Source organism: Pomacea canaliculata, linkage group LG6, assembly GCF_003073045.1.
Source record: "Pomacea canaliculata isolate SZHN2017 linkage group LG6, ASM307304v1, whole genome shotgun sequence".
NCBI classification, from domain to species: Eukaryota; Metazoa; Mollusca; class Gastropoda; order Architaenioglossa; family Ampullariidae; genus Pomacea; species Pomacea canaliculata.
This window is the reverse complement of record NC_037595.1, coordinates 27,079,207-27,102,066: the sequence shown is the minus strand read 5'-3', so window position 1 is coordinate 27,102,066 and position 22,860 is coordinate 27,079,207. Positions and strand designations below refer to the sequence as shown.

The 22,860-nt window shown below is 40.1% G+C and overlaps 2 protein-coding genes across 10 annotated transcripts; one reads left to right on the top strand and one right to left on the bottom strand.

The window, feature by feature from the left end:
• On the bottom strand, window positions 1–17,672 carry LOC112565591. Of its 8 annotated transcripts, XR_003099444.1 has the most exons (8): window positions 17,199–17,331; window positions 10,595–12,920; window positions 9,983–10,142; window positions 9,537–9,718; window positions 7,659–7,710; window positions 7,108–7,284; window positions 6,116–6,481; window positions 1–1,201 (listed from the first exon to the last, which is right to left on the bottom strand). XR_003099444.1 is itself a non-coding variant. In XM_025241133.1 (7 exons), the coding sequence occupies exons 2-7, from the start codon at window positions 12,845–12,847 to the stop codon at window positions 6,249–6,251; spliced, it is 3,057 nt and encodes a 1,018-aa protein (XP_025096918.1). In that variant the 5' UTR covers window positions 12,848–12,920; window positions 17,590–17,672; the 3' UTR covers window positions 5,475–6,248. The 8 variants fall into 8 exon arrangements, 7 of the variants coding, with proteins under 7 accessions (XP_025096918.1, XP_025096915.1, XP_025096919.1 ...); XM_025241133.1 differs by lacking the exons at window positions 1–1,201; window positions 17,199–17,331 and adding an exon at window positions 17,590–17,672 and having other exon boundaries at window positions 5,475–6,481; XM_025241130.1 differs by lacking the exon at window positions 1–1,201 and having other exon boundaries at window positions 5,475–6,481.
• Window positions 17,390–21,457, top strand: LOC112565593. Of its 2 annotated transcripts, none has more exons than XM_025241137.1 (5): window positions 17,390–17,529; window positions 18,000–18,079; window positions 18,782–18,842; window positions 19,081–19,894; window positions 20,769–21,457. In XM_025241137.1, the coding sequence occupies exons 4-5, from the start codon at window positions 19,336–19,338 to the stop codon at window positions 21,026–21,028; spliced, it is 819 nt and encodes a 272-aa protein (XP_025096922.1). In that variant the 5' UTR covers window positions 17,390–17,529; window positions 18,000–18,079; window positions 18,782–18,842; window positions 19,081–19,335; the 3' UTR covers window positions 21,029–21,457. Both variants share the same exon structure in this region, with proteins under 2 accessions (XP_025096922.1, XP_025096923.1).
• Window positions 21,458–22,860: the final 1,403 nt, after the last annotated feature.

Sequence of the window (22,860 nt, the reverse complement as noted above, 5' to 3'; positions counted from 1 at the left end):
TGTCTAAATTTATCTAATATCTAAACCAGATATTAGTTCAAATAGATTTAACGTCCTCGTCGATTCTTTAAAAGTCTGCCACCCTTCAAATTCTGTAGAACCTGCATGTTGTACTATTTTACTTTCAGTATTGCGGTTTTTTTACAGTCGATCAGGAGTTGAGCGATATTTGGCCTCGCAGTTTTTATAGGTCAAAGCGAATGCGCGAGTTGGGCGCGTGACGCTTCACGTTCAGCTTCAGTCGTAGGTTCTGTAAGAGGTTGTGGTCATTGTTAATATCCGCGCCTGGCTATGCCCTCGTCTTCGCCCGATTGATGTTTGATTTGAAGGGTCTTGGAAGTAGGATGAAAAATAGTGATTGCCACAGCACTTCCATTGTTAACATGTCAAAAAGATCGAACAAGGTAAGGTTCATTGTTTTCTTAAAATCCCCCCACCCCCATGCTTGACACAGTTATAAAGCTTTCCTGTGACTAGATATAATGCGCACGATATGTTATTGAAAACGTTTGGCACCCAGGCAAACTCGTTAACAGCATGTATGATATAGAGTACACTACCTCAACCCTTAACTTTTTTTTTTTAAAAAAGGGGAAAGTCTCCTTAAAAGCTTGAAAGAAAGCAATTATAATTTGGCGAAGAAACTGAAGATGGCTGAGGGCCGTTCAGTGTTTCGGTTGGCGTGGGTCTTTAATCTGAGGGTTCCTTGTCAGGCTTATTTTTTTTAATTTTACGTTTAATTTTACAAATTCAAAAGATGCTTGAGGCCACGTGACATTCTGGTAGCGACTTGTAGAATTAGTCATTCCAACCATCCAAGCACGTCCACTGCTTTAAATTTAAATGACACAGGAGATGTAAGAGTATATGAACTTTGACGAAACAAATTCTGTTTCACCTAGTGCTGGCAAAACGTAAACTTTATTTTGATTTAAAGGACGAGGCCTCCACGCCGAGTGAAGACGGCATGCTTGCTATCAAAACAATAAATTAGGTAGCTAAGGACGATGACTAACAGTTCACATCGACCAAGAACCGTCAAACACGCCTGAAATACTTCATACTTCCAGGACTTGAGTTTATATAGAAAACTAGTTGTTATTGTGATGACGACACGGCACTCTCTGCCCTTGTCCTAATATATGCGTTGCTAATTGTTCATAATAAAGGATACAAAGAGGGCTGTTCACAAGTAACAAACCTGCACAGAAAAAGAAACCGATAAACTCTGGTGAAGTTTGAAAAGGTCTACTATGGCATTTTCACAATATAAAAAGATGCACTGAGAATCTTCGAATTCCAAAAAATACCCCACTGAATATTTGCTGCAGTCCCCTTGGAGATGTTCATTAAAAAGTAAGTTATTGATGATGTACCTATGAACTATCAGAATATTTGGTACACCAAGCCTTTATGTCAGCAAATTACATTTGAAAACTTCAGAAAAGCACGAAGTATTCTAAAGCAACGAACAACAATATACTGGAAAAACTGATAAATGTGCAGTAATCTCCAGTGGATTCAAATACTAGAAAATTTTTTAGCCCATCTTCCCTTGGTTGTGGCTTCGTTTCCAGCATTCAACTGGAAGTTCTCTTGTGTGCAGTTTGCATCCTTCCCGGTGCTACATGCTTTGGTTTCTTGCATTGTTCCTTCCTTCCACAATCTCCCTTCCCATATATTTTGTTTATGACTTATTCGTTAACTTGTTGGGAGCTTCTTCTGCCTGAGACAGCAGTGTTTCTGAACATTTCCTTTCTTATTCTCTTGGGTATGGCTCCATAGCTGTTTTTTTTTTCTTTCTTTTGGCAGCATTAACTGTTCAGCTTAGGAGGGAGGAATAAGATGGTAGGAAAGTTTGGTACGGGGGCGTAAAAGATTGGTGGTTAAGCCAAACAATCACCTCCGGCAACTACTATAACTCAGCGGAGAAAGAACTATGTAATTTAACAAAATAGTTAAAGCTAGTTTATTTACTTCTTACTATTTCTTTCCTCAAAACTCACCTCAACCACATTTGTCATAGTAAAATGGATGATGCTAGCACCAGCAGATAAGCTTTGGGTTTTTCAACGAGTCAGAAAAAAAAACAAACACAGTTCATTACTAGGTTTTCTGTTTTTGCCACGGCATGTCTCCTGGTGACCCCCATTCCACCCATCACTCTGTCTTCCTGCTCTTCTGACTTTCCTCCTTTGACCTTACCTCCACACAGGTAGCAGGAATGGTTAAAAAATAGTAGTCTGAACTATAGAGGTGCGCCGGCTCGATAGCGTCGTAATGCAGCAAACTTCCCCTAAGTCAGCCCAACTGTCGGGAATGGGTACCTGATTCTACAGAGGGTCGGGGAATGCAAGGCAGCGAGAGAGGGGAGATGGGCACCGCCCTCACACAAACCTGGCACTGATACCTCACACCCCAACGACAAAAAAAAGAAAAGAGGATGACTTTTACCTTCAATTAATTGTAGTGCATTTTAAATAAAAAAGATAGTTTTCTCTAATTTGTAAATGTTATTGAACATTTATTTAATATTCAACAGTTTGACAAAGGCAGAAATAGGAAAAAGGTAAAAATAAATTAGATGCTGTGACCTTTAAGGCCAAGCACCTGGGTAAAAATTGTCGAAAATTTTAAGATTTAGCCATTTTGAGATTATGGCATATTGTGAAAGTTCAAAGTCTGTTCTATTCACTCACCGAGTGGATTTTCATAAAACAATCTAGAAATATGTCTATTTTGTCAATAAAAATAACTGCTTCTATCCTATTTACTTTTCCGAGCGCAGAAATTAGCGAGAATAGAGAATGTTTGGGACATTAGCAACAACTCGACCACGTGCGAAACATCGTCACATCGTATATCGGTCGAAAGGTCACTGAATGAACTTTCAAAAAAAGCTGGTTCAAGGCCCATAGAAGGCCCCACGCTATGATACGAGGTCTTTCTAGACGACACAAAGGGTCGGAAATTTCCTTATATGGATGCATGCGTAACATACTTAGCATATAGCCAATCAGAATTCACTAACGCCGACCTCGACGTGGTATAGGTCACACGAACACTCTTCGGCAGTGTTCGGGTATCCCACAAGGCAACTGTCATGGCCTCCGGATGTAAACAAGGTCGAGAGTAACTCAAAGCTTGTTCTGGGATATTTTCTTTTTCTAAGACATTAACGTTAATATTAAATGTTTATTGTGACTGTCAGAACGCTTCATTTTTCTCACAATACCGTGCGAAAGAATAAAAACACGTGACATTCTTAGACCGTCGTAGCAGCTAAAAAAAGATGTAACTTAGTGAACCGAATTCGGCTGTCGAAATCACCATCAGTCATGTGGTAAGCGAGCTGAAAATAAAGCGAAGTTTTCATTTCTGCTGCAAATCTCGGTAGTAATCAGGACTAGATGGGAACATTTACACATTTGAGTCAACTTGCAATGCTAGTTATTTATGTACTTTGTCAGGAATCAGAGCTTTACATCATTTGCACAGATAACAAAGGTTGGGTGGGGGTTGGATTGTCTTTCTCCGACCAAATGTCACGAACAGAATGTGTGAAGCAAATTATGAATAACATTCCTAAAAATAGAATGAAAACTGCTATCTAGTCAAGTTGAAGCCATTCAGTGTCTAGAGAGCCATCATTGTCAGCCCCCTAAAAGGCCAGACAGCTGGTGCTTTTCCATAAATTTTTGACAGAAAAAAAGAACCACCTAGCCACAAAAATCAAACATCTTTAATCCATGTGACTACAGATGTAATTCATAAAATAATCCTAGCATACAGAGGAACAGAACATGAGCAGCTGCTCAAATTCTGGTACACTAAATGATGTATCTCTAATTTCATGAACAGGTTCTTCTCCTTATTCCTATTTGCCCCCCAGTGGAGCATATAGGGCCGCAAGAATAGGTTATACTCTGCTAAAGCTTTTGAAATAATTTCTTTAATGAAAGAATTATATTTTGATGTTCATCTCATCACTCTGCAACTGAAGGCAAAGAAAGATGAGAGTGTTTCCTACTAATGCTGCTACTTCAGTAGATGCTTACAAAAATTGAAAGCAATATGTGAGACAGCATCACTAAATGTTAGAGAGCAAAAGACCAAAGATGGCAAAAACCATGAAGCTAGTGGACACTGAACTTCTATATAACTATCTAAACCTATAACTGTGTTGCTCAATGTTTGCAAACACCAATGTTTTTATTACTGTGTACTTCTCTGAAGCCAAGTCAGCATTTGGGTACATAACACAACCATGTTGACTTTACTAAAAGTGAACAAAATAATTAATTTTATTAGTAATGTTAAAGTTATATGTAGTAACACATTGAAAGATGGTTATAGTTTTTATTCAACAGGTAAATTACATGAAAGGCTTAGATAAAACAAAGCTACTAAGCTTGAACTTTCTGTTCTCGCTTTTTCCGTTCCTTGTTTATGTTACAGTTTGTTTACTTATAAACCCTATAACTTTATATTAACATGTGCTACAGGCTTAAAATTTGGTTGAAGGTTTCTTTATACATATCTAAACATATCCATGAGAGCTTTTAAAAAAACTAATTAGTGGTTTAGTAGTTACTAAGCTTTTGGTTTGTTTTCCCTTGCCTTTTCAGTTTCTTGTTTTGGTAAGCTTGGTTAGTTCAAAAAGCTTGTAAATTAATATTGACATGTGATATAGTCATGAAATTTGGTTGAGAGTTTCTTTATATACATGTCAAACATTTAAATGAGGGCGCTTTAAAAAAATATTAGTAGTTTAGTAGTTACTAAACTTTCAGTTTTTCTTTCCTAGTTTTCTCAGTTTCTTTTTGGGTACAGACTGTTTACTTCAAAAGACAAAACTTTTTATCGACAAGAGATATAGTCGTGCAATTTGGTTGAGTAATTCTTCATACATATATAACATTCTATGAACGATTTTTAAAGAAATATTTAGTAGTTTGGTAGTTATACTGTTTTTAATCAAAATTTCTTAAAATTTAACACAGTGTTTTACAACAAAAATTCATAAAAAAAAACCTAAGCCGATTTTGCAAAATCTCTTTCATAGAAATGTAGATCTGTCTTTTAAGTAACTATTTCAATAAAAAGTTCGAGTCTACTCACAAAATTGACGAAGTTTTGTATTTTTTAAAATGTTTGTTTGGGCGCCATTTTGGTTTGTTTCCATGGCAACCGATGGTGTGACAAGTGCAGTAAAACTATTTTTTGAACCTTCAGTCAAGGGCTAAATAGCTGATACAAAAAAATCCGCGCTATCGCGTGAAACGTAAAAGTTTTTTTTTTGGCAGGTGCCTAGCCTTAATCAGCACAGATGATGCAAAAACTGTGCATGGAAAAACTATAACTGTGAACAACTATATATAACATAATTAGATAAAAATAAAAATTTCCTGCACGTGCAGGAAGTGTAGGAGTATCCAATATTATAAATTAGAAAAACTGAAGACCGAAATGAATACGTTTTGAAATGATGTTTTCAAAATACACTTACATCGAGTGTAATGGAGTCTGGTGTATAAAACAAAACAAAAATTATAAACTGTTTGTAAACATATGAAAATAAACACGTAATACAATATATGTTCTAGCCTGTTGTAAATAATATTTATTTTCTTTACTGTCTAGTGAGTACTGTTTCGACGAGCTTCTCATATGCTGCCTCTAAATAATTATTTGACTCCATCCGAATAAACTGTCTACTTAATCTTTACAGAAGTTGCTAAACAAGTCATTCGAGAGCATTCGATTAGTAGCGACTGATGGTTGTTCGAACAGAAAGTGCTTCTCGTGACAAGTAAAAGGCGTGGGAGGGTAGGGGAAAGTAGAGGACATGCAAGAAACCAAAGAGCCATGAGAAATCCCGTGAACAGGTACCACAAATACATCAGCGACCCCGTCGAGGCATGAACCGCTCTACAATCCCCAACCACTCCTCACTTGCCCACGCCCTCATCCCAATCGCTTTCCGCTAACCCAATCTGACTTTGAAGACTTTCTTTCTTTTCTTTTTTGAAGAACACAACCAAAAGCTATCAAATAAGGTGTAGATTAGCAGGACAATTCTGCTGCAACTCTTACAACAATAAAAGCCCGCCACCTTCCGCGAGTAGCTTGTTGAGTCCATTGTAACAACAGACGGTGGCTGCATGCTGATCCCATGCTGACCCCTTCCTTCCTCCTCCACCGCCCGGCAAGCTGAGTCATGAGCTACCTGCAGGTCGCCAGACATCTCACTGATCCTCCATCTCGTCGTCATCGTCGTTACTGTCAGACTGCACGCGCACTGCGCCCTTCACCGGCTGCCGGCACACGGCGCATGTTCGCAGGGCCGTTGCGCACTGCGCGCACGCAATGAGGTGACCGCAAGGCAGGAAGAGCACGTTGACCTGTCGCTGCTGGCAGATCTTGCACGTCGTCATGCCTTTCATCTCCTCGTTCTCACTCTGCAGCCGCGTCGACAGTTCTGAACAACAACAACAACGCGGATGCCAGTCAGTGAACTATAGACCGATTTCATCAACATTCTCTTGGGCCAGTAATTACAGTGTGGCAACATGGGAAATTCAAGGACAAGCGTCTTGTTTCCAAAATTATAAAGCTGTGTGGAAACCCCGAAAATGTTAATTTAGCCCTTAAACCGTAGTTATAAAGCAGTGGCAATGATGCCTTGGGATAAAGAAACAGCAAGCAGTGTCACCGGTTTGTGGACACTAATAACTTCGGAAACATGACGCCTTCCCTTGAGTTCCCAATTTTGCCCCGGGAAAACGAATTTCTTCCACTTCATAACTACAGACCCTGGAAGAGGGAAGAGCTAAAAAAATAAAACCAATTATATTTCAACATGATTTCTTTTATAATTCTGTTAACTGGACTTTGCTTAAAACAAAAAAACAGTACACCTCGCAAATTATATGGAAACTTATATCTTGTCAGCGATGCTTGAACCATAACTCTTTAGAAGAGCCTGGCAGGTTGTGGTTAGCTGAAATATATGGATTCGCCTGGTAGTGTCTTTATCAGTGTGGGCAAACAAACTAATCTGTTCTCCTCCCCCCCCTCCCCCAGTTGTCTAGTTCCCTCTCTTACTCTCAAGGCGGTCACTGTCGGCGTCATCCCCAGACGTTTCCAGGAACGACTCCTCTTCTCCTACAGCTCCCATCTCGACCTCAGATGCCACTGCACCGTCTGTCTTTGGTGTCATCAGCATCAGAAAAGGCTTGGAGTCCACAGGAGACTGCGGCTGGATCTGCTCCACGTTCCTCCCTGTAAAAGTGACATTCAAGTTAATCGCACTGTCATCGCTACCTTAATTTTTACTACCGCTATAGCAACGGTTGCTTCAAAACGACTGTCAACACATGAGCATTAACTCAGATTAGCAACACACCTGATGAACTAACCTCAAGATTTGCCAGGTGAAAGCATATCTTGTTCTTTGCTAAATAGTTGACATCTAAATTTTGTTCCCAGCGGAAACCCTCCACATTCGGCGTTATCGACAATTTCGAACCTTTTTCACTAAGCAGATGTTTGACTTAGAAATCGGCTTAGAATTAAACTTCGAACTGTTGTGGCTTGGAACCAACTGATTTTTTAAAATAAGGAAACCTAGACGACTTGAGTTTTCATACACTTACTTTCCTCTTCCTCCATTCTTCTGATCTCACTCTTGATACTATCCATTGATATCTGGAAAAGAAAATAACGATGACAAGTTAACTCTTAAGACAAGGAAAACCTCTTCTACCGTGCTTTACAACCTGCACAGCTTTAATTTTTGAATAGTTTTAATAACTGGAGGCAGACGCACTATCGTCAAAGACGTTTTCCCCTCAGCAATTACAATGGCAAGTGATGCAAGGTTGTCCTACGACTTGTGGACGGCCATATTAAGGAAGCATTTACATTGCGGCTTGCCGCTAGACTTGGCGCAGCGTTGATGATCAACTCTTCATACCTCACCTTTGTGGTGTCACTGTACAACATGCAAACAAACTCGCTTTCATTACTGTAGCTAACAGAATAGTTGAGGTTGCTTGTCGCCTCGAACTGGTCCTGTTTGTAAACGCACGCTGTAGTCACCCTGATTTGTGACGCACGTTATGTGACACCAAGTCCGTAACGCACGCTGCGCTGACCACGTCTGTGACGCACGAACGGATCACTGGTCAGATTCATAGCTGTAACGCACACTGTTGCTACATCTGTGACGCTCGTTGTACTGCTGTTTCTTTGATGAACGATGCATCGACCACTCTTGTCGTGCGCCTTTCACCATCTTCTGACCGCACGCTGCAGTGACCACGTTTCTGCATCGACAGCTCAATGTAGCCATCAATTCAACACATTGCTGAAAGTTTAAAACCCACTGTATTTACCTTTTCGTTATATGCAGCTGATTTCTTAGCATTTTGTTTTCAGTGTTCTCTTCTTTTTCAATGCTCTTCTGTGTGTGTGCTGCGTGTCATCAAGAAGTTCCTCTTTCTTTAACATAACCACTTTTTTACGCATGTGCGCACTTTGTTGGCACAATGGTAAGTGCCTGTCACTGTCACTGACTAATCCTTGGACTGCTGGTAGACGACTTTTTCCAGTTAACTGCTAAAACGAGGCATGATACAAGAAAGCGCCGAGACTAACTGCGGATCACTTCGCAAGAGGCTAAGCGTTGGTCTTGGCAGACAGACAGCAATCCACCTATACACGTCCTTGCTGATACAGTGAAGAGTCCTGAGTTCAGATCTCGTCTCGGGCACGCTGTTTTTTCTCTGCATGTGGTATCTGTTTACAGGGATGGCTGCTTTGTCGCAATATACCCTTAGTTGCTGGCTCGGCGTAAAACACCAATTTTCCATTTCCGTGTCCTTGCCTAGAACTGACATCTGCAATAAATCGCCGGTGCTGCAAGAGACCATCCGGCTCAGTCACGTGAGACGATGGCGACAGTTGTAGCGGCGTTGTATTGTGTGACGTGCGCAGGGTCTAGAAATAAATGGACAACTGCTTTAATTGTTCATGACCCCATCTGATTTATATGCAAGGCAGTGTATTATTTTAGAGCTGAATATGACATTGCCAAGCTTCGCTGCAAAGGAAGGAACTTTTCGTTGGCTTCTATATGCGCTGATACGCACATCGCTTTCTTTGTTCGCAGTTTACTCATTTGAGGTCATTCTTTTGCGGCGCATTTTAATTTTATTCTGTGGGTTTTCGTTTTCTGCGAATGTGATTTTTTCCCCTTTTTTGGATTTTGGATCTTACGGCGGCACGATTTTGAAGGCGCCCAAATCTTAGATCCCTCTAATCCGTCCTCCATGAATATGCTTTGAAATTTCATTTCAACTTGACTGTTTTGTTTTCATCTTTGGCTTAAAACAGCTTGGTACGTGGGCTTAATGAGGCCATGAAAATGACCGACACACATTCGATCTTCATATATAACCAAAGGCAGCATGCATCCAAACTCATCTGGAGTTTTCGCTCATCCGGGATGTGGTTAGTGCCAAGATATATACCTCTCGTACAGTGTCGGGGTCGTTAAGAATTCGGACGGCTTCCACGAACTTGGGGCCCTTGCACAGCCGCACGTAGGGGCACTTGGGGAACCAGCGCGCGTGCTCGATCCATGGGTTGTCGGTCTCCATCCACGTCTTGAGACCACCTTTGCAGTAGAAACACCTCACCAGGTCTACGTGAGCTGAAAACACAAAATATTGATTAAAACGTACGAAAACCCCAAGCTTTAATTAAGCATTACACTGTAATGAATATTTTTTTAAAGTATTTGTGAAAGTATAAGTGAAATTAATACAAAAAGAGTATTACACAATTACTTCTGCCAACTGGAAAGCGACAAGTTTTGTGCTTGCTCTGTGTGTGTGAGAGTGAGTGAATGAGAAAGAGAGAGTTCAATTTTGTCTTAATACTACAACTATTCTGGTAACATTTCAACTTGTCTCACCTGTATAGTAAAATCCAGCCTCTGCCATAAGCTCAGGAGGGTGTGTGCGCATATGTGGCCATTCACCAGCGGTGAAGGTGCTGATACGAGTGGCGGCCACGGCTAGGTCCGGCCTGACTGGCTTTTGGTTGATGATGCCCAACTGCTCGTATGTAACCACCTGCAGAATAAATGACTCCACAACATAATTTTTTTTTTTTTCGTTTCGTGCACTGGAAACCCGCGTCTCAGTGATTACTAAACATTATCTTTTCCTTTTCACCCTTATTCTTTCTTAAAACGTATACTTCCTCACGATGATTATCTCCCTTTAATAAAATTTAGGACACTGAACAACTATCCCGTGAATAAGTCTAGACAAAATGAGATCCCTAGAAATTAAAGGGTCTGTAGTGAGAAATATTTAACATGAAGATCGACAGGAATGTGTGTGACTATATTCTCAATATCTTAATACCCATTACAGGGTGAAAGAATAAAAAAACCTTGAGCAGCAACGTTAAACGTGAATCGCGTAAATAAGACTTAAAAAAAAAAAAAACAACTAAAAAAATATAACAAATCAGGATGGAGAGAGACGAAGCCAGAAACACAATGCTGTTTTTAACCGACCTTTCGCTCAGTGCTAGGAGGTCCACTAGACGGTTCTGTAGTGCTGGCGGGTGGATCGTGTTCTCGCCGTGCGGATGACACAGGCTGTCTCGGCTGGCTGCTCTGAGGCTGAATAGACGAGAAAGATCGGGGCGCTGACGCGTGGTCGGCCACAGTCTGACCGCCAGCAACTCGGCCCGCGGTGGACGAGGCTGGAGATGCCGAAAACGGCTTCCCTAAAGGCTCGAAGGTGGCAGGGATGACGGGCACGCTGTTGGAACCAGCGACCGACAAAGGCCTTGCTGTCTGCTGCAATTCGGCGAGTCCTTTGGCGGTGGGCAGTGCTGGCAGCGGCAACTGCCTGACTGAGGCTTCTCCATCCACGCTAAGGTCGGTCGTGCCGGACGAAACGACATCTGAGCGTCCAGGCTCTTCCGGCGTCACGAGACCCGCAGATGGCTGCCATGTTCGTTGCTGGGCGTCGGTTCTGATGTCAGATTGGTGGCTCAACAGGAAGTGCATGGCCGAGCTGTGGGCATGGTCGGCGATGGTGACGTTGCTGCTCGTCTGGCCCAGCACCAAGGGGCAGCTGGGAGACAACTCGCGGTGGACGTCCATTGGTCGCCTGTCCCGAAAGCTGTGCACAGACTCCGCCACGTTGCAAAAGGCGCACTGCAATCGCTCCGCCTCTTCGCCTTCCGGGAAATAGAAGCCCGCTGCCGCCACAGGGATCATGAACAGGTTGAAGCCCAAATCGGGGAGGTAAGCCAGGCTTGCCAGTCGGTGCAGCTCGTTCTCGTAGTTGCCATGTATTGCACGAAGGGGAAGCGACTGCTGCTGCTGTTGCTGCGGCTGTAGATGGTTGGTGTTGCCCTGCACAGCCCTCATCATGTTAACCGTCGCGCAGACCGGATACCGCGGTGCTAGACGTGAGGGTAGGTAGAGCGTTTCCGCCAAATCAAACTCCACCAAACTTTCCTCTTTTTTCTGCCTTCCATCTTCTTCACATCCCTTCTTCTTGTTCAGTTCCTCGTCTTTGGAAATGTTCAATGTGCAGTCTCCAGGAGTGAGTTGAAGGCTCTTGTACATCTTTACAAAGTCCATCATCAGCATTTTTTCTGTCTTTCCGAGGAACCCAACAAAGTCTTCCGGCGTCGGCTGCCTCTGCTTGCATACCATGGGAGGGCTCGATTTCATATTTATGGAACTTCTATTTCCTACATGAACTCTATCCACGGTGGCATTCACTTGCGATGTTTGACTGGAGTGGTTCACGGCTCCCAGACCTGATTCACTCGTGTTGAGATCATCAGCGCTGACGTTTTCCGGAGAGGACGACGTGCAACTCCTGCTGTTGTCGGGGCTGCTGCTGCTGCTATTGTTGTTGCTGTCGTCGCTAGCTACGCCTACTTCCGGAACCGACTTTGTGGGCAGCTCGTCTTCCTCTGAAGCTTGTGAAAAGGAAGACGTGCTCTGAGCACCGTGCAAGTCGTGATATTCCGGAGACAAGCTGCTGCTGCTTGTACCGTCAACCTCCTCGCCCTCTCCGACGTCCCTGTCCTCTGACGCGAACTGCTTTTTGCTCCTTTTCTCAAAGGTTTTGTCGCGTGACCTGGCGATCGCTCCGCATGCCCTTATGGTGGTGCACTCCTGGATTTTGCAGAGTGCGATCTCGCGCAGTGAGAAAACGACTACACGCGACGTCAAACAAGGGGCAGCAAGGGTCGTGGGGATAATGATGTCGAGCACGAGATGAGAAGGCTTTTCAAATCCTACGTCGCCACACAATGGTAGGGCGTATTGCCGATGTAATTCCAGTTCTTGGTGTAAGTCTGCTCCCAACGCCTTGTCTGTGCAGCATGACGTCAGCTTGTCACGACTGAGCAGTGGTGCCAATCCCTGGTGATTATTTTGTTCGAGGATTATTCGTCTGCAGCCGTATTCGGTATTATTTCGCTTCATGAAATGTACATCGCCTCGCTTTTCTTTTAATTCTTTGACGTCTGTGAAGCCCCGTGTTTGCCTGTCGTCAATCTTCTCTCTCATGTCATCACAACGTTTGCTGTCATCATGAAGGGAATGAAAACAAACATTGCCCTTTGCCGAAAATCGTGCTAGCGCGCACACGACATAGAAAACTGCTTTTAGGGCTATTCGGTGATACCATAGGCTAGCTACCTGCAAGAAAACGATGCCGAGAGCTGTCGGACTTAGGATGATGATGATGATGCTCTCTGATTCCTGATGGTCTTCCAAAGCTTTTGAAGGAAACATCGCTGAACCTTCGACAGCTTTTCAAAAATTGTTTGCCACTTCGTTTTTAGTGGTCCGCTCTTATGAAGGCAATCTGCAAAAATTGTTAACTTCATTCAGAGAAATGCATCATCTGAAGTCTCAGACCTCTACACGCTTTATAACTTGCTATCACTGTCGCTGTCAGTAAGTAGTGGGATTGTGTCATACGTAATCGTGAAGAGCAGCACATGATACCCGGTGTCACGATCTCATGAATTGCCTAAGACTGCGTATTGCCTTCTCACAGTGCGCAGGCGCAGGGGTCAACAGGTGACGCATGCGCAAACAGGGCAATATGTGATCTTGATATACTGTAAGAGGAGCATGAGTACGAGAAGAGGTTCTGATCATGTGTTAGGACAGTATATGTCTTGAATTTAACAACATTGTCAATTGTGGTAGACTCGCGGATCAAGGACGTGTTGTGATGTAGCTCAATCAAAAATCAGCCCTACAAAAATAAGTTACATTTTAATTTTTATTCGTGGCTTAATTAGTCGATCGGCTTCTTTGTAAATGTTCGTTTGCTAAGTTTAAGGTATCATCACGAACTTGTATCCCCGGTTTATTTTTTACTCGTCACTTAGTCGGTTTCTTCGTAGTTTTTCGTATTAATTAATATAGTGTACACAGACTGATTTTTAATTCATATGAACGAAACGTGTAATGTGAACGTTCATATTAATTAGCACGCTTTAATACTATATAACGCCACGAATACAATCCTCGACAAAAATAGCAGACGGAACACTACGAAGAAACCGACTAAGCGACGAGTTAAAACTAAACCGGGGATACAAGTTTGTGATGATATTTACCTAAAAAAGTAGCAGACGAACATTTACAAAGAAACCGATCGACTAAGCCACGAATAAAAATTAAAATGTAACTTATCTTCTTATTTTTGTAGGGCTGATTTTTTATTGAGCTGCATCACAACACGTCCTCGATCCGCGAATCTACCACAATTGACAATGTTGTTAAATTCAAGACATATATACTGTCCTAACACATGATCAGAACCTCTTCTCGTACTCATGCTCCTCTCACAGTATATCAAGATCACATGTTGCCCTGTTTGCGCATGCGTCATCTGTTGACCCATGCGCATGCGCACTGTGAGAAGGCAAGTATCGATCAGTTACCATACGGAAAGAAAGCAGTCTGAATAAGCACCAGTAATTAGTACACCTCAGCCCAAACAAAGCAAATAGACAAGTTGTTAACTAGAATGACACTAACCTAAGACATCAACACTCTTTTTTAAAAAAAAGTCCCCTGATTTCTTATAATAGTCATAACTCATAACCGGTCAGACGTATTCAGAAGATTTTTTGCTGTCGTGAAACTTGTGAGAATATATGTTTAAAGCATATTATTCGTCAAACAAATAAACAAAAAAAATTACTCGCCGGCTTGGTCGATTGAACGAGGAAAGATGGACCAGCATCGCGGAAGGAGACATATAAAGGCATCCCACGCTCACCAGTCTACCCCAAAATAGTATCACTTCACAATTATACGGTAATTATAGGAAGGGAAACTACATAACTTACAAACTAAAAGAAGGAATGTCAATAGACTCAACAAGGCATAGTGAAATTCTTTATCTTTTTTCCTGATAATAAAATCGAGGACCTCTAAAGTCTCTTTCAAATATTCGAACGTCATATCCGTTTGTAAGCCAGAAGTCCCCTTCAACTCCCAGATCATTGACTGGCCTACATGGCAAGGATATTCCAATGACGTTAGCAAACATTCTCAAAGCTGAATCACATGACAAGCCCTCGTCAAAAGTTCGAGAAGATTCGTGAAGATATATATGCCTTTAGATAATCGTACTTTATGTTTCACATCCTACGTTTTTTCAAAAATACTTACAGTACAATTTACACTCACAAGTAAGGCGACGAGCAGCCAACTGTCTTTATTTTTCGCTCGAGGTCATGATGACAAGATGACTAGAACGGTTTCGCATAATAATAAAAGAACTAGTCCACGTGCTGACGAAATCGGAAAGAACTATTCTGACAACATCTCATATCGTTTATCTATGTGGAGCTAGAGTACATTTTGATGATTATCAGGAACGAAAACACCAAATAGATAGTATTAATCATGAAGGTACTCGAAATCTACTCAAAAACAGAAATGATTTCATTTGATTGTTGTTCCGCTGAAATCGTAATGCATGGCATTCCCATATTGAGCACGACTCTCACTTCTCAGAAGGAGTCTATATGGCAATAGAGAAATGTTAATTCCTGTTATTAAACTAAATTCAACAAACCAAACGAAAAAATGCTTTCAAAATACAAACCCTTTCCGAGTTTGGTAGACAGCCCAACAGATTATGTTTTAAAAACCTGTGTTTCTTTGTCTCGACGTTTTGCCTCGTTAAATAATATATTCCCAAGATAAAGCTTTTCGCTGTTTCGAAGGCTAAGCATAGAAGACTGTTTTCAGGCGACTTATGGCTTAATTAATTAAATGATTCTATAATTCAGAACCGCGGTCAACGATCACATTTAGTTCACGAGATACAAGCTACAGATACAAACACCTTTACCCAAGCACAGACCCATATTGTCACGGTGGTATATATAGGTACGGGAGGATAGCAACGCATAATTAGCATATGAATCAGCTAGTTCTATTGGCTGAAACCTTTGAAAATACCTGCTTAATCTTATTATCCACTCGAACACATTTTGAGATCATGGATAAGAGCCAAAGGCTCGTCCTCACGAACAGAACGTAACTTCTATAACTGAAATCTCTTCATTAAAAAGAAAAAAAAATAGTCAACACATTTGAAAAACATGCATTCACATATATCTTTTAGCGAGCTTTGCAAACTTTCAACATAACGTTTTTGTTTCAAATATTTAAAATTATAATCTTTATATTTCTCTGAAAAATTCAGGGTTACATTTGTGCCGTTTCACTTAAAAATTAATAAAATAACAATGTCAAAAATCTACATCAACGCCAAGTTCGAAGAAGAACTGTAAAGGATATTTTACTAATTCTTTAATTATGTCAGGCAGGATATTGCTTAAAATAGTGTTGACTTCATTTTCACCGGAACGACTTCACCTTAACTAAACAGTATATTAAAGCTCGTGACTGTTGTGTTTACAGCATACAGGCGTATACATCTTCAAAATATAACACCAAAAGCTTCACCTTTTGGTTACTTTGCCCAGCTAGTGTACTGGTGGTAAAGGTACAACGGCTACAAACATACTCACCACGTTCACAGCCACAGAGTTATACCACGAACTATATACGTCCGTGATTATAACGCTCAGTCTCAACTTTTATGAAAGCTATAAATAAAATCGGAGTTTGCCGATAGCATTCACAAAGAACACGGACGTTCGCGCCAAAGAGTCTAGTCTATTCACGGAGTATTACGGCATTATTCCGTAGTCGTCTATTCATTTACGGTCTATTACAGTCTAATCAGTTCAGATGAAGCAGGCTTCTACCACTCCTCTCTCTTACACCGAAACACGCGACTTTAATAATGAACTAAAAATATCATAAAATTGTTTTAAACCGACTTTTGGTGAGGGTCGAATCGACTCGATCGTGCGGTGGCCGAGTCGTTAAATGATCGAATCTACTGAGAAAACCCACATTCATCCCACACCAGCTAGATAGATCTCCAAACCTGCCATTTGATTTTAAAGTCTAGAAATATCTAATATCAAATTACCTTTTGATAGAATTTAAGTTTTCAGTCGACTTGACTAATCACATGAAAAGTAAAAATCATGCACACGATCGATCAGGCAGAAGAAAAAAAAAAACTTCGAACAATGAAGAAGAATGCAGAATGTACGCATGAGAATTTCAATGAAAAGTTTATATTTTGTAAAGAAAATAATTTATTTTTCACCTACGTAATGAGTCAATCAAAAACAAGCTTACAAATTTTAATTATTCATATTGAAAATTCCCCAAACTATTTTTAGATTGGCGGAAACTCCCGATATTAGTAATCCGACAATGGACGTGTAATACAAGTTCGTGCTCCGATTCCTGTGACTAAAGTTTAGTTTTTATTTGACTCGGATCTATTGAACATCTGCTTGTCTTTATTTTTTTATAGCACTGATTAGAATCTTAATGCGATCAACACTTGAGTGCTACGTACATTAATAACTGTTCTTATATAGTCTGCTGAAAACTCAAGAACTCAAATGTGCAATTTTGCAAAGCATTTGAATTGACTTGTCTGAGTGGCAACTTCATCGTACGATTTTCATTATTATGGTCATGACCACCCAGGAAATATCTTAATGACGAAATATGCACTTGCCTTATCTGAAATGTGCTTTCGAGCACTGATCGTACGTTCTACGAGACGCTTCACTTCACAGTTTCATCAGACTCTCAGCGGAGCATCTGTTTAGCTCAACTATGGGTTAGTCTCTCTTGAAGTTAAAGACTGCTTGCAGACATCATACTGGCTTAAGCCCAGAAAGTTTCACGGATCTATGTCAGCGATAATATCACTTTCCTCGATCAGTGTGTGTGAGTAATCTCAACAGCAAACATGGCGACTAGCGGTGGAGCAGGAAAGGAACATATACGCCTCAGGGCGCAGCTGGCACCTACTAAGGCGACAGAAAACTCGCAGGATCATACAGGTACGAAACTTTACAGTGATCTAGGGAATATTTTTAAAAAGAGGTTAAAATTTTACATACCACAGTCTAAAGCATCCAGTTTGTTCCATCGCTCAAACGACAGATGACGCGTTGTGTACGAATCTGGAATCCAACTATTTGCGACTTTTTCTAATTGAGAAAAATACGAATGTGATGGAAACTGGCAGAGAGAATTTATTTTGTATAATTATTGGAAGAAAACAGTAAATACGTTATTAAAATTATTTAAATTAGCTAAACTGGGGAGTCAAAGATCACGAGTTTCAAACATCTTATGAGTCGCTCGATCATAACATATTCAACAAAATAAAAAAAAAAAAAAAAAACCCAGGTAACCATAAAAGAACGACAAAAATATAAAAAGAAACACATCAGAACTATAGTATTAGAAATTGTATTTTCACAGAGTAGTACTTTTGATTTTGTGGTATCCTTCGTGTTATGTGCAGTATCGGAAAGAGAAAGTCAGAAAAGAGATCCAGGTGATGAAGGCATCATTGAGGAGCAGCTTCAGAACATTCTTCCAGAGGTAAGAGAAGCATATATGATGATTTAAGATGTTGTTTGTAATGTTCTTAAAAGATTGTTGTGGCATAGGTCTGGACATAATAATTGTTACTAGACACTTGCAGATGTTAATGTTCACAATGAAGATGAGAAAGAGGGGGAGAAAAAAAAAAGGTGGAAGTGAAGGTCATTATATTCATGGATAGTCTGAACTAAAATGATGCCTCATAAGCTTCACACCATATCATACACAACATTTAAAATACCCATTTTTATTGTGCTTCATATTTGTTAGTAGAGAAGAAAAATTATTGGAAAAAAGATAGATCTATTTTCTTTTGAGATAACATTCTTGAGACACAGTTTACATCTTTTTCAATAAAAACTTTCTCATCCATATGAGGTGATCTGCATTAAGTCATAGATATAACTGAAAACAGCACTATTTCTGACATGAGGCTCTAATTCTTATGTGAACCCCTGATTTATTTAGAATTATTCTTTTTCTGAATCTATTCCTTCATATGTTTTTGCAAAATACATGCTGCAGGAAATTTGCAGAATAAAATAATCTAGTAAAAATATTATTTACATTTATTAGCACAGACAGAAGTCCTCTTACCAGCACACATACGCTCTCCTTTTCTTCACTCTTACACTTTGTTCCCAACACCCAATTAAAATTTTTGAAAGATCGTAATTCTCTAGTTTCGGTCTTGTGCAGGTGGAAAGCAGTTCTTCAAGCCACACTTTGCAACGTTTATTTTATCAAAACAGGCTGGGAGGTAATCTTAAAAATAAGGGATCTAATTCTCTGAAAATACAGCACTGCACTCATCCTTTGAAATAATATCATTTTTTTAAAATGAAAACCTGTCTGATAAATACAGAGAAAAAATTGGTTTCTCATTGCTTTTGTGTTTTGAATATACACCATAGATCATATTTATCCTAAACAGATTGTAATTTCAGATACACATTTATGTGGATTGCATGATAATTTGCATGTCAATAATTTTGCAGATGAGTTACTATCAGGAGAAAAGGTACAGGGCAGAGAGGCTTTATTTAAAACTCCTGCAGCTATTTCTCTGGAAGAACAAAAGAAAGGAGAAGTCTATCAGGAATATTTTCCAGTTTCAGGGAATGCATTAATCTTCCCACAGTTTTGGAACAGGGTGCAGAAGGAGGTATTAATTGCTACCCTTATAACAGATTGACCATGGAAAGGTGGAGCTGATACTCAAGAAGAACACATCAGCAGAAGTGTTGCTGCCTATGCACAAACTGAGTCTTTGGTTTCAAGGGCAGCCACTTGGACTAAGCCATGATGCTGGAAGTGCAGAATCTCCATGTGAAGTCAGCAGAGACAGATCAGGAGTTGAGCTGCCTGCAGAGTCTTCAGCTGGGAGAACTTTCTTTGAACTTTGTCACACATGTCAAGGGTGTGGCACGAAAAACAAGACTGCTTTTCCTTTTGGTTCTGCTGACCTCAGAAACGTGTCAACATTCAGTTCATGTGTGCATAAAAGTCCTCAAAGTATCCCAGACTGGTCGTGCAGGATTCATCAGCCTTCTCAGGAGACAGTCAGCTGTGCAAAGCCAGCTGTTTGCACATCATCTAATGAACCTGTTGCTGCCTTGCCTGTAGAGCAAGAAGGATATTTAGAGGCAGCAGATGCAAGAATGATGAACCTTGAGGAAGATGAAGTTAGTGGTGGTGAAGATGACGATGAAAGCAGTGGTGAAGAATTACAGAGAGGTGGAGCAGAAGTAGACATTGACAGGGATGATGAAGACAATGGAGAAGATGTCATGATTGTTGATTTGAGAGCAGGTAAGGATTAAGTATCAGTGGTTTTTGCCCATTTTTAAGTATTTTGATTTTTGTTTTTAGCGCTAGTGTAGTAGTTCAAGGGAGACAACTGAAACTGCATTATTAATTTAACATGGCATGTGTCATGAACATATGTACAGACAAGTGCTTGTGTGTGCATACACAAGTGATCTCATTAGGAGAAGAGTCTAGACGACAGTGACTCATAGTGTAAGGACTGTGACCTATGGCCTTCTTGGGAATGTAATGGAGAGTTGCTAGAAGCAAGGGGCTGGGAAGAGGTTTAGCAGCTAGCAGACGGGGCTGTGAATCATTGACTAGAGAGTGTATGAATAAATATATATATAACAACAAAGACTGAGTTGTGTTTTGAGACAATATTACAAAAGACACACATGCACACATTTACTCTGTGGGTCCTTTTGTGGTTTGAAAATTCCATGATTAAAATTCACTCACACACATATTTACATAGCTGAGAGTTTGTGTGATGAGTAAGATTACATTAATAATTTATTAACATTACTGTTTAGTTTTTTCTTCACAGAAGAGGAAATAGGAAAACTTGGGTCCCCATTCTATATAAATGTACAGATGGTATTTTATGATGCTAGTTGTTGAATTTACAGTGAAAGGACTGACAATGTCACAATGACCCATGAGTTTTCTCAGCAATGTCTTTAAGTAAACCTTAGATTGTTAGCTGCATGGTGATGAAAAATCATACAAATTTCATTTAATTTTTAATAATCTTTAATAATTACTATTAGCATTTGTGTGCAGGATTTTTCCTTTTTTTAATTAGCAAGTTGGCTTCTGGTTTTAATTATTTTCAGTTCATAATTTCAAGGATTATTTCTTTTTGTTTTTCCAGAGCGTCTGCAGAGGATGTGCATGCACTGCAGCCGACATGCACGAGAAGTACAAGTTCTGCCTTGCAACCATTACAATCTTTGCCGGGCATGCGTGCAGTGTTCATATTTTTGGCGTAGCCACTTTCATTCTGAGGGGAATGCTCCCTTTTGTTTACAGTGTAATCAGCACATTGATGCCATGGTTTATCAGCCCTTGGTCTATGGCCACATGAGGAGAGTGTTACGCTGTAGGTGTGGTACCATGAGACGTGGTGGATAATTTAAAAATTGAAACTATTACTTAAACATGTCTACAGCTTTGTTTGACATGAGTACTGAATGTCTTATTTCATAAGATTTAAAAAGAAAAATACATTTTGCCAAGCAAAATGTTTCTTTTAATTGTTTAATGATCATAATCAGTGGTAATTTAGACAAGGCTTTGAACCCATTTACTGATAGCAGCAAGACCTTTTTTTTGGCAGCCTTTGGTGTATGAATTGGTTATTAGGTACAAAATTTATATTATTGCACAGTACCTTTACCGAGGCATGCAGAAATGTAAAGCTGACAATCATACACCTTAGACCAGTGGTTCTCAAAGTATTTTCGGACCGCGGACCACTTTACTTAGTAAAACATATGGCGGACCACCAAGGCCTAAAAATCACTCTGTACTATGAATTTCAAATTTAAATTGCCGCATTTGTTTCATTACAATTCAAAACTAAATGTCCTTTTGTGACAGTAGTATAGTAATAAGTTGACATAAAACTACGTACCTCGTTATTTTAATGCGAGGAATGTATTACTTTAAACATCACTTTGCTGACATATGATGACTGTCAGCCGCGGACATCCTGACCTATGCACGCGGACCACTAGTGGTCCATGGACCACACTTTGAGAACCACTGCCTTAGGCCACAGTAGGGAAGGACAGAAATGGTAAATTTAAATGTACTGTTTCTTCAAAAGCTATTTACAGTATTTTAAAAAAACACAAAAGATTTTATTTAGTATATATAGTAATATATTTATTTTATGAAAAACAATGTTTTCATATGTTAATCTACAATTTGCCCTGGTGGATAAACTTCTTGAAACCTATTGCTTTTGTAATCAGTTTCACCATGTTGAATGTCGCTCTGTATTATCTTCCATAAAAACTAATAGAGCGCAAACTTGTTTTTGTGTTGATTGGGTAAAGCTCAGTGCAAGAATCTTTTTCACCAATAAGATGAATATCTCCTGTCTGTTCTCAAGATACATATCTGAAAATTTCACTGTACACAAAAAGGTTCACAACACATATATCAGGATTGTGCATGGACACATTTGCATTGTTGTGAAGGCCTTGTCCAGTGAGAAAGCTGCGAATATATGCTTATTAGACATACATATCCTTATGTCATCAATTTAAACTGTTTCTCTGCTTGGTGATGTTTGTAAGTGTGCATCTTGAGGGGGCTGTTCACTTAGGTTTGGGTCACCCTGCTATTACCTTAGCTACTGGCACAGAGTAAAACTCAAACAACCAGCCAACCAACCACCCAGATTTGGGAAATAGCATCACTGAACTTTACTTAATTGTTTAAAAAATTGCTTCCCACTAGCTTTTTAATGACCCAGTAAGCTACAGCCTTAAGTTAAACTATAATTAGTAATATTAAGATGTGTAAATAATAGCAAGCAGGACAATCTGCTGAATGAATTTCTATGTGCATAATATTATTGATTTGCATGGTATAATATGCTAATTAGATTGCACTGTATAGGGAAGTATTAAAATAGATGAAATAAGTCCCTTATCCTTTTGGTCATTACAGACTGAGTTGCGTGAGACTGCTTCTTTCTTGAGGCAAGCTCTTTTGTGAGGGCATTACCCATCTCCCCAACCCTTGGTAAACAACAGCTGGGTCATTTGGAGAGAAGCACACTGCATCACACAATTATCCAACCTGCAGGTCCGCATACCTACAGCCTTGGATGCCAGTGCTATATATTCCTATGACAGAGTGGAAACCAATTTTTTTTCAGGGGACATAACTTCACATGAAGAAAGAGACATTTCAGTAACACATGGTGATCCCCCTTGTTAGCTATGAATGTG

Excerpts from the sequence above, each read along its gene's own strand:
- LOC112565591 (XM_025241133.1), bottom strand. The coding sequence starts at position 12,847 with ATGTTTCCTTCAAAAGCTTTGGAAGACCATCAGGAATCAGAGAGCATC. Across the intron at positions 9,719-9,982 it reads GGCTGGATTTTACTATACAG|CTCACGTAGACCTGGTGAGG; the intron begins GTGAGACAAGTT and ends TTGTGTTTTCAG. Across the intron at positions 7,711-9,536 it reads ACCCCGACACTGTACGAGAG|ATATCAATGGATAGTATCAA; the intron begins GTATATATCTTG and ends TTTCTTTTCCAG.
- LOC112565593 (XM_025241137.1), top strand. The coding sequence starts at position 19,336 with ATGCACAAACTGAGTCTTTGGTTTCAAGGGCAGCCACTTGGACTAAGC. Across the intron at positions 19,895-20,768 it reads GATTGTTGATTTGAGAGCAG|AGCGTCTGCAGAGGATGTGC; the intron begins GTAAGGATTAAG and ends TTGTTTTTCCAG.